The following is a 15,784-nucleotide window of genomic DNA, read 5'->3' on the forward strand; positions in this document are numbered from 1 at the left end:
TGCAGCCTCATTCCTGAATGGATACGCACCAATGCCAGTCTTTACAGCAAAGACTGAAGCTTTAGAAGGAGGATTAGTTTAGTGTTACTCTGCAATATGGCTGTTGTTTACTGAGCCCACACTACCAGTTGCTCTTGTGCCACAGGAACTTACGTTTTTGTCCATAAACGTCCATACTCTTCAGAAACTAAAATGGTCTTTTTGGTAAGGAAACTTGGATCACTGGATTTTAAAGTAATCTTTCAATGCCAAGGGATTTAATAGCATCAGATAGAGCTGGCATAGCAGTATTTATCAAAACTTATTTAATATTTCCTGAAATGAAAATTGAATGATATAGATTTTGTTAGGTTAGATTGTCATTAAATTTATTTGCACTGAACCATTTCCTGGTTTACTGCTGTTTTTTTTTGGTTTTTTTTAGTACTTAGAACTTTGCAGTGTGGATCATATTTAAACTTCTTTTACCATTTTGGGTAGATAATGAATTTTGAGTTTGAAATCTGAGGTTTTGTAAGTTGCTACATTGCATGTGTTAAATCAGACAGCCAACAAACACCTATCTTTCTACAGACAGTTCCTTTCTTGTGTTGTAATCAGTGACGAATAAGGTTAAACTCGGCTTGACTGCAGCTTTCTGCATATTTGGGCTATTACATTATATATTTGAGAAACTTATCTATTTGATTATAGGGAAGCATTTTCTATTTCTTCACTTTTGCTAATGAGACCCCTCCCAGTCTCCCTCCTCCCCTCTTCTACTGCCTCCCTTTCACCTTCTCGTTCCGTTCAGCAGTGAAGATTAACTCCAGTGCAGAGATCAGCTTTCTTTTGGACACGCTCTTTTTCCTGTGCAAGTCAAACACTTGATCCCACCACACCTGAACAGGATGCAGCAGGATGCTCTTTCAGGACAGTAAAGGTACAGTCTCAAAACTTTTGTTTTCACATTAGAACTTTTTCACATTAGTTTTCTTTCTCAGCCAATCTTGCTCACTATATTTCTCTCCTTTGTGTACAAAACACTACATGGTTTGCTTGATTACTGAGTGAATGGAATGAGAAAGAGAATGGGGTAAAACCTTTCTAAGTGAAGGAACTTAAAGTAATTTAAAATGGATCTTATAGCAATCTATGCAATATCAGCTTTACAATTTCAGTTCTTCAGGTCTTTTTATTGTGTGAATGAAGACGATTTAGGGGCTTAAAGTAACATCTAGGGGATGTTCTGTGCTTTGTTTCACAAAACAATTTGATAATTTAATCCAAATAAATAATGTTTCAAGTTTTGGTATGTTTTTGAAATTTTCTTTCACTACAACCAGGATATGTTTGGTTGTCAATCTCTATAATGGTTTTTCAGTTATATTCTTCTGATTCTTTGTATTTTAGATGCAATGTGAAAGGCTCAGGCAGCAGAATTAAAAGGCATTGCTTTTCTGCTGCATGCCAAAATGGAGAACAATATAGGAAGGCAGATGCTTGGGGTATTTAGCTTGTTGCTGCTGTTTCTCTGCACATGTGTGAGCACCACGCCTGAAGCCTTCTGTCCAGCAAGCCCAAATCCACAAGGGCTGGAAGGGCCTGTCTATTGTTCTCTCCAGCAGCTGCCAGTTGACAGTGGTTTCATGTCACCTTTTGTGCATTCGTTCCTTCACTCTGTCCAACCCAACCCCTTCCCTAAAGGTTAGTTAATTTCCCAATTCTGCAATAAATTTTGTTTCGCTTCCATGCAGTGCTGATCTTATCTATCTGTTTAGTGCATGTGATATAGAGGCTTTATATAGACCCACAGGTAAACGCATGGTGTACCTTTGATGTTCATGCAAATGATACCCATTGTGTAATTGTATAAAAAAAACAATACCCATTGTGTAAAAACAAATGTCTCCAAAGATTTGAATCATTTTTTGAATAATATTTCCTACATTTCCCCTACACTTTCAGGTATGGCTTCATAATAACATAATGGGTATTCAAATTTTCTTATGTATATTATTACTGTGAGAAAGGCTCCTATCTCTAAAACACATTTTCTGGAGAGTGGTACTAACCCATCAGTACAAAACAAATTTCCCCAGGATACAGCTATACAGTCATGGCCAAAGCACCAATTTTAGTTTTCACAAAGTTTGCACTAGATTGTAAAGAGTGATCAGATGAATAGCAATTAACTACAAAGTCATTCCTTGCCATGAAAATTAACTTCACAAAAATGACTGCATTCCAGCCACTGCATTTCAGCCCTGCCACAAAATGGCCTGCTAACATCATTTCAGTAATCTTCTCATTAGCTCAGGAAAAAGTGTTAACGAGGACAAGGCAGCTGATCAACCATTTATCGACTAATCCATTTACCGAATCATCAAGAACTTCAAGGAGAGAGGTTCAGTTGCAGTGAAGATGGCTTCAGGCCACCCAAGAAAGTCAGGCAAGTGCCAGGACCGTCTCCTAAAGAGGATACAGCTATGGGATCGGGTCACCACCAGTGCAGAGCTTGCTCAGAAATGGCAGAAGGCATGTGTGAGTGCATCTGCATGCACAGCGAGGCTTTTGGGGGATGGCTTGGTGTCAAGAAGGGCAGCAAAGAAGCCACTTCTCTCCAAGGAAATCATCAAAGACAGACTGACATTCTACAGGAAGTAAAGGGATTGGACTGCAGAGGCATGGGATAAAGTTATTTTCTCTGATGAAGGCCTGAAAAAAGGATCTAAAAAAACTGAGGCAGTAAACTTTGTGAAAACCAAAATTTGTGTCAGTATCAAAACTTTTGTCCTTGAGTGTATGTATGTAGACACAATGTTTTTTGTCTACAATGTGCTTAATGATTAAGCAGGAAGTGCACAGTTACTGAAACTGTGCCTAATATAATGTTGACAATGTGTGTAATGATTAACTTTATTTCAGTTTTTTTTTAACTTTATTTCAGACTGTTTAACTGAACCTCAAATTCATGTTTAACTGGAAAATCTGCAGAGTCAGGACATAGGTCATTGATATTAAAATCCTAAAGAAATACCCCTTAGTTCAGATGCACCTTTTTCAGGTGCTATATTTGTTACTGGAAGGAGACTGTACTTAAATTATCCTTTCTTTGTTTTTCTGTAGATAACATCCATACATGTTCTAAGACTTAGTGCTTTACCATTCTTGGTAATGATACCAAGTGTGTACAGTTAAAACAATTCAGTATTTGTAAACATTTTTGGGGGTGGAGAGTAGAAATGTTTTGGATACAGAATAGATGAGACTGACGCAGTTCTGTTTGGAATTATGACAATGTATAAACCATTTTGAACAGGGTTTACTGTGCCATTAATGGTCGCCAAGTAGAGATCGTTGATTAATACAAAAGGACTAATAAAAACTGCAGAAGTATTTTTGTGGTGTACACAGATATGCAAAACATGTACATCTATCTCAGACCTCTTTTTGTTATGGGAAAATTTTACTGACATAAAAACAATATGGTTCATTGTGGCACAGTTATCCTGCAGCTCTGTGCTATAAATACATCTCCTTTGGACCATGCTCACATTTCAACCTGCATGAAAAATGAAATACCCTTGGACAAAGTGCCCTTGAGAAAAGTGGAAGTATCTGAAATAGAGAATAACTCTAAATCGAGAATATGACCAAACTGATGAGGGAGAATCAGCTGATTAAAAACTAGAGCCCTGCGGAAGTGTAAGTGAAGTGTTCCAGTCAAAGAATGGAAATTTAGTAGTCTTCTCTGCCCTGCCATTGTTTGATGATCACTCAACAGTTTTTCCTCTGGTTTCTGAGCTATGGTACTGAAAGAAAACATGAGATGTTTTTATGTTTATTAAGAGATTTATTGGGCTACAAAATTTTACCCACACCAGGGTTGACCAGTTGTAGTCAGAAGTTAGAACAACTATAGCATAGCTTGTACTCTGTGCAGGTCATGCCAGTCTACATTGGTCTTATTCATACATGATTCATACATGTAGTTTACAGTAGGTTACATATATATGAGGGGGAAAAAAAAATATATATATATATATCTAAAGTGGTATGAAGGGTTATGTGATATGTGGCCAGGCCACAGCCCAGTAAGATATTCAATATGCTAATGTAAATGAATATGGATGTGCAACAAGCCAGTGTTTATTCTTTCTTTTGTTGTTGCTTTTGCTTTTTAGAGCTTTTGGTTAGTGTCATAGTAAACTTAGGAGTCATCACCAATGAGGAAACAATAAAAAAGGTATGTAAACAATGAGCTGATGTATCACATTTTTAGCATTGGTTAGAACACAGAATATAATACAGTGAAATATAAGGACATTTCAGGCTAAAAAAGAAATGCAAATATACTTTTCCCTTCCCTTCCTTCCTCCAATTAAGTATACATCATGTGCTGGATTTTGATAAATTAAATGAAATGAATAAGTTATTAAATAATATGTGACTTTACTTCTGGTACTGCAAACAGGTGTGGTTATAGCCTTGTTCAAACATTGCTATCCTTATACCTTCAGTTTTCAGGTTCATAGTCTGCCCTATCCTGTACTGGCTTGGCTTTCTGTTAAGATTAAGTTGCTTTTTTTGTTTGTTTTTTTTAAACATTTCTTTTGCTATTGTTAATACTATGGGATTGTTGCATGAAAGCCTTTGTTTCTGTCTGTGAAAAGCTCACCACTTACTTGTACCTGTATTTACATCAGAAGCTCTTTGCACAGGTCAACATTATTCCATAGGCCCTTCTTGTTAGTTTTAGAACCTTGTTTTTCTCAGAACCTCACCTGTCTCTGTCTGATGGTGTGTTAAGGTTTTGAGATACGAGAAAGGCTTACTGGTGTGTGTGGCCATTGGGATCCTCTACATCATCTTTGTACCCTTAATTGGCTTCTGTTTCGCCTTCTGCCGTTGCTGTGGCAACTGTGGAGGCCACATGTACCAAAAGCAGACTAAGAGCATACATTGCAAGCGAAGGAGCTTTTTTTGGGTGACTTTTTTTATCACTCTCATTATACTGTAAGTACCAAAGTAGCTGCCTGAGAAACAAGCCACATTACCTTCCACATTATTATAATTTTTGTGTTTATTAGAAATGTTGGTATCACTGCTTATGAGTCCTGTATTTATAATGCATTATAAATGCATTTATTATGTTTTTAATGTCTGCTATAAGCCTGTAGAATTATTCTTTAGTAGTTATAGTTACATACACAATGCCTTATAAAGCAAGAATATATGACTTCATAAAACCAGGTTGAGAAATGCAGTTTTGGTTCTGGTAAAGTTCTGGTAGTTTACTTTTGTTAGTTTTTGTTATTGTAAGTAAGGGCACATTTTCTTATGACTTTCTTGTCTGAATAAATTGTAGAACTATATTTTAATCATATGTTTATATGTCTCTGTATGTCACTTTTCATATTCCATTGTGATGACTTTATTAGATAAATAATGAACTACTGAACTACCTTGCTATGTGTCTTTAGGGCAGGAAATATCTGCATGTTCTTAAGCAATAGCTACACTGGGGATATTGTGAGATCTAGTACAGGTGATATCAACAATACCCTGGAAAATCTACAAAGCTACTTCAACACTGTTCCTAAGGTAAATACACTAATGGAGAGAAGCAGCATCATTTGCTTTGTATTTTCCCTTTTTACAGTCAGGGCCAAGGCCATGTTGTCTTAACGAGGTGAGTCAACATCATATAAAAGGATATTGGTAAATGCTTCATTGGCACGACATTGATTTCTCACATGTGAAAAACCTGGCAGCTGCTATCCACACATAAAAACGTCAGCAGCATTTGTTCATTTGTAAACTTGGCTTATATTTTGTTTCTAGTCGAGTGACAAATATGAACCTTTAACATTTTGCATTTCCATGTATCTCCTCAGCAAATTCATCAAGTAGTAAATGAGGGCAGTGTGACTGTAGATAAAGTTATTGAGGATGTAAATGGTGAGTGAAATTGCCTGTAAGCATGTGACTGTGTGTGTTGTGTTACTGCACCCAGTATGAATTTGAACTGTTTTACTGTGAAAACAGTTAACTAAGACTTTTCTGTTTCTCTTTTCCAGACATTGGCCCTTTACTTGGCACAGAGATACAAAATGGCCTAGAAGGACCTTTTCAGAAGACTCTGGGTCCTGTTACGTTGCTGGCACAAGGTAGACAAGAAGATGGTTTCAAGAAAACACACTGAAATAAATATTTCTTAAGTTCACCTCTAACACCCCTAACATATGAAAATGATATTCACTTGCTTCAGACCCACACTGAAATTATATTTCTACCACCTTCCCCTCTGATGTGGCGATGGACATACAACTAAATAGCGGTCACAGCAGTGTGTTTGTATTTTTGTGTTTGTGTGTCAGCGTGTGTCTCTGTGCCTCAGCCCTTTCTTACGCATGTTCTTTTGTGTGCGTTTCCCTGTTTCACATATAATGTTCTCAGTTGGCTTGTGTTCCAGTGGTTAACAGCACCAGTGCACTGCTGCTGCAGTTGAATGGAACCCAGCTGGAGCTGCAGTCCAGTCTCAATGTGCTGCAGGCGAACTTGACCACAGTGATGGAGCATATCAACGTAACACTGTCCAGCTCCAACTGTATAGGCTGTCACTTCTTTCAGTCGAATCTCTCTAGCCTGTCTATGGACATAAGCCTTAATGTAAGTCAAATGTGACTTGTCATATGGAATAGCCAGCCTAAACCTTACTGGGGAATTCAGTAATGATATGGTGACAGTTAAATGGTCTGAGTGGCCTCTTGAGGCACATTATTCTGCTTTATCTGCTTTATTAATCAGTCCTCCATGGCACAATTACCATTATCACCACTTATAAGCAAACAAGTGATTAGGTGTCCCTTTTTGCTCTGTTGGAGACAGGATTGGAAAACTAGCTGAAATGTCCTAAAATGACTCTCATCTGGCATGTATGATGTCTCAGAGATGCTGTTATTTCTGCCTCATCTTTTGAACCCTTCATTGCTTAATATGCACACAAAGCAGAGCCAGATTAAAAGGTAGTGAAGCACATGCCCTGACACACAGAAAATCCCTGACATTCCTTTCAAGGCCAAACACAAAAATACACTGTGCCAACAAAAAGATGCCAGGGTCTTATTTTCATGATGAACAAGTGTAGGGTGTGGCTTGGGAAATGTACACACCCCTGTGAATAAAAGCCAAATAATTGCTGCCCTCTGGTGTCAAATGTACACCACATCAGTTGAGATGTACAATGGTATTTCAATACTCAGACAATATGCAGTCACAGTGCAAAACAGCCATATAACTTTTATAAAAGTTTACAAGTCCTGTGCCATCTCATTTATACCATTTGTCCTGTTGCCACTTTCTCAACAGTTATCCACCTTCAACAAGCTCTTCTCAGCTGTGGACCAGACTAAGAAGTCGGATCTGAATAAACAGATAAAAGAAGTGAGCTATTTAATACACATCTAAATATGCACTGTGCAAACACACTGTAATGCTCAATCTTGCCTGATTGCTTTTGTTACTTCAGAACTGCAATGCTTTTGATGATCAGAACTGCTTTCACTCTTTCATTATAGCTCTGTCTTACTATTTGCATTGCGACTAAATGTGACACTGCCTTACATGGAAATACATTGCTGTATCACAGGGGCAAGCATTCTTCACAAGCATTCCTCAAAGGGTGACCAATGAAACCAGAGACGGTGTGCAGGGTAAGTTCAGGTTGCAGAGTGAACTTGAGGAATGTCATTGTGTATGGTTTGCCATTTTCTAGAAACAAATCTTTTCATCTCATTACTTGATATGCCCCCTATACCATTCTGAAACCGGGCAGTTCTCTTTCACTGAGCCATGAGTGTGACACACAATTTTTCTTTGTAATTTAGAACACTACAAGTTCTAATATGGCAAAGGTTTTTTGCCTAAATATTTATGTATGAAGTTGGTGTGCAAGCAATTGTTAAATGTATTATTTTTCTACTTTTATTATTAGTCTGTTCATGAATGATAGAGTGGTGCTACACATTGTTTCTGTTCTTTTGTCTTTCAAAGGGTTTAAGCAGCAGCTCCAAGGTATTAAGGAGGATATTTTACATTTAACCAGCAATGTGCCACTAAGCACACTGAGTAATATCTCTCACACACTGAGAAATGTGCAACAATATGTTGGCCAGTGCACACCTGCAGTAAACATGGCAGAGAAAATCAGGTAGCGTGTCCGAAAACTTGAGTGAGATTTCCAGTGTTATTTGAAACACTCCTGTTATGTATTATTGTTAAATTGTGAACACAAGTAAAAAAGTGTGTGTCTGTGTGTGTGTGTGTGTGTGTGTGTGTGTGTGTGTGTGCAGGGAGATCATCACAGTGATCCTGTGCTGTCTGATTCTGCTAGTAGTTGTGTGTAATTTTCTAGGTCTTCTGCTTGGCCAAGCAGGACTGAAGCCTACAGCCAGTCCCACTGATCGCTCCAATACTGCCAACTGTGGGGGGATCTTCCTCATGGTGTAAGCACCAACCGCAAACCACATTACTTCTGCTCTTACTGCCATGTTTATCCCTAACGATATTGGAGCATAAGAACCTGGCCTGCATATATTGTCATGTTTTCCAGAATATACAGTAGCTCTGCTTATTGTCCTTATACTGGATTCCAGGGGTGTGGGCTTGAGCTTCCTGTTCTCCTGGGTATTCATGATAGTAGTGGTGATCCTGTTCATAGTGGGTGTTAACACTTACACTCTCATCTGTGTGCCATGGCAGACTGGACAACTCTTTCAGGTAGTCAACCATGTTTTTGAGATCCTGCATATAATTGTGAAAGATACTGTATTCTGTAGGCATCCCTGCATTCACCTCTCAAAAACAAACCCATTAATTCCTGATCTTTCATAGTAGTAACATCATGTAAATTGTCTAAACTAAAGAATTTTGTTTTTTTACCTCGTTTATTTTAATTTTTTTACATAACTCTGTGTGTGTTGTGTGTTGTATGGTGTTTGTGTGGGTGCATATTTGTTTGTGTGTGCGCTTGTGCACGCATGTACATGTGGGTGCATGTAGACATGTATGCTTACTATGTTGCACTCATGTTTTTAATTATAGATAATTGACACTGCAGATGTATTCCCAGGGTTCCAACTGTCTCAGAGTCTAGGACTCAAAATCAACCTGTCAGTCAGTGATGTGTATAAGTAAGTCACAGAAGAGCATGATTCTTTATCCAGACATTGCATGCCGCATCAGCAGAAGGTGTACATCATATGAATAAAAAATAATTTAGCTAAATTTACGTTATAACACAAACTTTTTAAGGGAAGCATGAATCCTCCAAGCATATTGCATTGTTGGTGACAGCATCTTAAAAACTGAATTACAGCCACTCTGATTGAAAGTCCATTTTACAGATACCAAATGTCAGATTTTCTAGATTAGCATCTTTTTACTAGGCACCAGCATCCTTATCCTAAAATAAAAATGTAATACATTTTAAAAAGTCCACTGTGGCCACTACTTGAACACTTCCTTGTTTCATCCAAACTGGGAAGTTGTTTTTTGTTCAAACAGATTCTTCTGATTCTGTTTCATTAAAATGTCCTCACAAAGCCATACTGAGCATAAATAAAATCATAAGATATGACATGGGTTTTTCTGTATAAACAAACAGTGCAAATGAAGGATTAAATACTTGGTTTGGCTGACTGAACATTTTTACAGGTTCCACAGAGATATGGACTAACTTATTGCAAATTTCCTTCACTGTAAAGACTCAACATATTCAATGTTAGATTTTGTATTAAGCGATACTTCAGTGTTTTGTTGACAATTAACGATAATTTAAGGTGTGTTTGACATTATATTTACATGTATATCTATATGTATATTTTGCTAGATGGATGCACTGTTTATTTGTAACTTGTCTCATCCCCAGTGACTGTCACCATAATAAATCCCTGTGGAGCACCTTACACCTGGGGGATATTGTTGATCTCAATGATGTTCTTAATGTTTCTAAAGTAAGAAGCATGGCCCATCCCCTAGACTTCCTTATTTCCACATACTGACACTAGATTAGACCCCCTTAGTAAATCCATCCATCACAAATTCTGACATATCACACCCTGCATATCTGAGAAAGTCACTCATGTCCTTTTGTCCTGTATCTTAACAGTATACGGTGAATGTGGATCAGGCACTTGAGAAAATGAATATCACTTTACCTAGCATCACTCTTCTGAGCCCAACAGTGCAGAATCATCTGCGAATCCTCTCTACCACAACCAGCTGTATGAACATAACTGGCATCATACAGAAGGTAAAGAATCTCAATGAAAGGAGTTCAGATCGTTCTCTCATTGAGATAGCATCGGCATGATAAAATAAGTAACACAGACTGAGAAGAATAGTACATATAAAATAAATTGTGTTTTAGATAATAAAATGTATAAACCTTAATATAAAAAACCTATTCTAGAAATTTAAAAATCCCCAAAATTGTTATTTTTCATTACATTTTAGATTAATGCCATATCAGGAACAAATTTAAGTTTGACAGCAGACCGATTGGATAGTTTAGCTAATATGCAGGTAAGTAATGTAATTAATTTCATTAAAGACATGAAAGGTCTATTTTATTGTTAGACAATTAATTCTATTTGATTACTTAGAATGGGTTTCAGGTTGGTAACCATTGGTATTTTTATATAATTTATTTGATGACTATTAATGTTACCTGGAAACAATATTAACAATATTAATAATAAATAATTAAACAATATTAATGGATAATATTATATTACCCACTTTTTAGCCCAACATCACTATTCAAACTAGTCTCAAGAATGAGGCAAATAATTTGAGATCTCTCCAAACTTGGATTCACATCACCATCAATCCTCTGCTGGTATGTTCACTTAACAAAAAAGAACATTGCTTTTAATGAGTAGTTACTGTGTACAAATTCATCTTTTAGATCCCTTTACATGCATATATTGACTTATTTAAAAATATGCTAGCATTTATTATTATTATTTTTTTTTTTAACAGTGGCAGCTGAACTCTACAATTGAGAACATCAGTGTCATAGCCTTACAAATAAATGTAAGTTACCACAACCACATTTACCTATGATACTACATATGGTAGTGTTACTCAAATGTGGTTCTGATTCTTCATGAGTTATTTGTGTATTGGTGCACTAAACAATGCAGTGCTGTGATCCTTCAGGACCCCAGTTGAGTAACAGAGACCAGCATGTCCTGGCAGGTTAAGACTTTTGTTTTTGTTTATTTAAATAAATGCATTCTCTTCATTATGGTTAGTTGTTGTATACACCGATATTAAAAGAGACATGACTAAATATTGAATATATTTTCCTCCACAACACTCTAGGGTACTGTGGGGAATGTTCTGGAGAATTTTAGTTATGCACAGAGTTTTTTGAACAACAATACATCCACAATAGTGAAACAGGTAAGTTGGTTGTGGTAATTATGATTACAGATAATGGCAATATTTAACCAGATTCCAATTTATGCACAATTTGTCCTAAAGTCAGACTTCCTGTGGGTTGTCTGTGTGTAACTCTATATCTAAAACTCCTATCACTCACCTGGGCAGAAATAGTAACACTATTCGTAGAATTATATAAAACTACAATATATGTAGCCTTAATGTTACATTCTAATAGTCAAGCAAGGTAATATTAATCAATTATTAATCTAGTAAAATATTAAACCAGTAAACCTTCTACAGAAAACTAGAGATTTTGCGGACTGTCATATTGGATTCTTCACTTCGTTTGCTAAGTGGGCAAATGAAACTGTAAGTTTTAATTTTGAAAAATTTTTGGTAAACCAGTAACATAGTTTTGATGTGGTATATGGTGGCATGTCTGAAAAGACTATTTTGTTGTGTTCTCGGTCAGATCACTGACCAAGTGGGTTCCTGTGGGACAGTGGCAACAGCTATCGACAAAACAGAGCAACTAGTCTGCACGCAGCTTGTAGAATCTGTGGTAAATCATGCTTCTTCCTACATTGTTTCCAGTGCATTTCTGCATACTACATGCAAGCCTCAGATTTAATAACGAACTCACAACAGAATCTGATCCTATAGGACTACTGTAGTACATGCGATTCATATCATTACTTCATTTAGCATATTCTGTTTTCTCTTTGTGTCCAGAATGCTTTTTGGTTCAGTTTGGGCTGGTGCTCGGTTTTCCTTATCCCCAACATTATTTTCTCTGTCAAACTGGCCAAGTACTACCGGCGGATGAAGTACACTGATGTGAATGAGTAAGTTACAGCCCTCACTGGATCAAGACAGTGATGCATGCTTTCATTGTCTGAGACATCAAATTTAGCATCACCTCGCTTTCGAGTATCACAGCACAGGTTCATCAATGCAACTCAAATATCAGTCCACAAAGGAATGGTTTCAAATGTTCTTGTTTGGTTATTTTCCTTTTTAAAGGAACCACATAATGATGAACCCTGTCCTGAGGGCCAATATGAAACCGTACTGAAAGGGAGAAGGAGCATTCATTATATGTTCATTGTTGCTGTAGTGAGGGATCTCGGCATAGTGTTTTCCCTTCAGAATGGACTGAAAGTGATACTGGATCTAAACTCTAAGAGACACCCAGAGCCTGGGAGACTTGAGGGATTGAATGGAAGGAGGAAAATGGATGCCCTTTGGATTGGGCACATTCTAGACATGGCTTAAAGCTTTTTTCCATGATATGCAGTATCTCTATGACTCATGACTACATTGCCCACCACACGTGCACCTTTTAAAAAATGATGAATCCATGATATTCATTTCACTTTTAGTGAACAAGTTACTGTATGTATGCAATCATATTTGATTGTGTCGCATTAGAGAGTTAGAGAAAGTTGTCTTTGTGATATTTTATTTATTTAATTGAATTAAATGAATTACAAATATTTTATGTCCTTAATGCCATAAAGTATGATGTCATCATTTCAAACAGGAACAGAATGTGCTTACTACCTAATAAACCATACTACTGGCAACATGACTACCTGTGTTGCTTTTTCCTCAACCAACCTGTCCATAAGGCATTAACCTTCAAGTCAGAGCTTGGGCCCTAAAATTAGAAACCAAATCAATATGGTGGAAACAGCAATGAGGCATGAAATGCACCCTTCTGAAAAGACTGCTTTGAGAGTCTGTGGTTTTGCCTCTCTTTGGTTAAGTGGCATGAAATCCGACCACTGAGCCTATTCTGTAAAGTTGAATATCGCAGCCCTATTGGACATGTCTGTGGTCTCTTATGATCCACTCTGATGCTCAGTCTTCACTTAATGGCGACTCCTTCAGAGGTCCTCACACTGCTGTACTGAACCTTTGTGTTTGGTGTAACCTTTGTGTTTGGACTGTGGTTGCTCCTGGAGCAGTCCCCTGGACCTCTCACATGGCACGCTCCACGATGTCGTGGCACAGCTGCCCTCGCAGGGCGCTGTGAACCAGTGAACAGAAGACTAGCACTGGCATTCTAAACATAGCTCTACTGCTCAGGAGAAAGGAAACAGTACTGACACTAAGCAGGTATTATTGACTAATACTGCACTGAAACATAAGCACTTACATATTTGCAAACGTAGAAAGCCGCACTTAAACCCATAAAAGATTGGTGCTGATATGAAGGTTAATAGGATAATGGGTTGATATTGGCCAATAGTAGGGCACTTGATAAACCCACTATGGGTAACACTAGGAAAATAACATTAATCTTTATGGAACATTTGAGAGTTGTGGGACAAATAAAACTATGATTCAGATTAAATTTCTGTACTATGTGCCACTGACAATAAGTAAAAATTTATAATCTCATACCCCATAGTTGAATTTACACCATTTTATAGAGAACTGTTAAAGCCCAAATATTTTAATCCAATTCAGATGTATGATAAACCAGATTATTTCTGAAAATATTACAGAAACAGAAAATAAGGTTTATGCTCTCAAAGTGAATATGTAGGGTGTGGTGTAGAAGGTTAAGAAAAATATAGTTTTCTAGTATAAAATTAGTTGCCAGGAAATAACTCCAAGTATTTATTCCATTCTAAGGATGTGAAACAGGCTGATATAGTTAGATGAATACTTTCAATTATGGAATGATACTCACTAGCACAATACAATCTTCTACACTATATAGACAAAAGTATTGTGACCCACCTCTTCATCACTGAATTCAGGTATTTCATTCAGTCCCACTGACACAGGTGTATAACATCAAGCACCTAGCCATGAAGTTAGCCTTTACAAACATTTATGAAAGAATGGGTCATTCTATAGAATCCACTGCATTCGAGTATGGTACTGTAATTGGATGCTACTGAGGCAACAAGTCAGTTTGTGACATTTCTTACCTCCTACATATTCCACAATCAATTGTAATTGGTATTATTGAAAAGTGGGAGCATTTAGGAGCCACAGTAACTCCATGTAAACTTACAGAGCAGGGTCGCAGAGTGCTGAGACACATAGTATGTAAAAGTTGCCAATGCTCTGCTAACTGAATAACTAGAGTTTCATTAACAACAGGAAAAAAAGTGTGCCAGGAGCTTCATGGGATGGGTTTTCATGGTCGAGCAGCTGCATGCAAGCCTTACACCACCAAGCACAATGTTACGTGTCAGATGGAGTGGTGTAAACCATGCCACCTCTGCACTGGTGGTGAACCACAAAACACAGTGGAAAAGTGTTCTGTGGAGTGGCGAATCACACTACTTTCTGTGGCAGTCTGATGCATGACTCTGGGTTTGGCGAATGCCAGGAGAACATTACCTGCCTGACTGCACTGTGCCAACTATAAAGATTGGTGGAGAATGGATAATGCGGTGGGGTTGCTTTTTAAGTGTTGGCCTAGGCCACTTAGTTCCAGTGAAGGGAAATCTTAATGCTTCAGCAAACCAAGACTTTTAGGACAATTTTATGTTTTCAACTTAGTGGGAACAGCTTAGAGAAGGCCCTTTCCTGTTCTGACATGACTGTGCATGGTTGGGTGAGTTTGCTATGGAAGAACTTGGCTGCACAGACTCCTGATCTCAACCCCACTGAACACCTTTGGGATGAACTAGAATGGAGATTGCAAGCCATGCCCTCTTGTCCAACGTGAGTGTCTGAGCTCACAAATGTTCTTCTGTGTGTGCAAAAATTCCCACAGACACACTCTAATATCTTGAACACAGCCTTCCCAGAAGAGTGGAAGCTATTATAGCTGAAAGGGGGGACCAACTCCATATGAAGGCCTGTGGATTTAGAATGGGTTGTTATAAAAACTCCTCTAGGTGTAATACGTAGGTGTCCTAATACTTTTGCACATATACTTCACATGAACCTAGTACACAATACATATAGTTACAACAATAAAAGGGCTTTAAAAAGCTCTGTACAACATACAAAGATTTTTTTTTTTAACTTTTACATTTAATTCATAACAAAGCATTCTTCTATGAACCTATTAACTCTTATCTTCCACTGAATGAAACTCATTTCCATGTCCACAGACTAGGGCCCTAAAACATTTTACACAGCAATAACTAAGCAAATTTCATCAGAACGAGCAGCAATCACAGAAACATCAAGTATACACTTGTGATTTTGGGATGCAAAAGAGTGGCTGATAAAGAAAACTAACAAATGAACCCCACTGAACCAGAGAGGGGTCTCACAATAAGTCTCACTACTTAATGCAATTTCTTGGAAATTCAATGTGAAGCAGGGCTGTGTCTCTTTGGAATGTGATTTCTATGGGCCTGGTGAGTGTGTG

The 15,784-nt window shown here is 37.6% G+C and overlaps 1 protein-coding gene across 1 annotated transcript; it reads left to right on the top strand.

Annotated features, from left to right (window-relative positions):
• Positions 1-801: 801 nt before the first annotated feature.
• Positions 802-13,027, top strand: prom2 (prominin 2). The gene is made up of 24 exons (XM_027029565.2): positions 802-922; positions 1,393-1,686; positions 4,167-4,228; positions 4,793-4,998; positions 5,466-5,586; positions 5,880-5,943; positions 6,063-6,152; positions 6,458-6,654; positions 7,354-7,428; positions 7,634-7,697; positions 8,038-8,194; positions 8,337-8,489; positions 8,640-8,763; positions 9,088-9,176; positions 9,914-9,998; positions 10,154-10,297; positions 10,501-10,569; positions 10,793-10,885; positions 11,029-11,082; positions 11,374-11,454; positions 11,737-11,805; positions 11,909-11,998; positions 12,169-12,281; positions 12,460-13,027. Exons 2-24 carry the CDS (start codon positions 1,455-1,457, stop codon positions 12,509-12,511), a joined length of 2,484 nt encoding a protein of 827 aa, XP_026885366.2. The 5' UTR covers positions 802-922; positions 1,393-1,454; the 3' UTR covers positions 12,512-13,027.
• Positions 13,028-15,784: the final 2,757 nt, after the last annotated feature.

The sequence above is a fragment of the Electrophorus electricus genome, chromosome 11 (assembly GCF_013358815.1).
Source record: "Electrophorus electricus isolate fEleEle1 chromosome 11, fEleEle1.pri, whole genome shotgun sequence".
Taxonomy (NCBI): Eukaryota; Metazoa; Chordata; class Actinopteri; order Gymnotiformes; family Gymnotidae; genus Electrophorus; species Electrophorus electricus.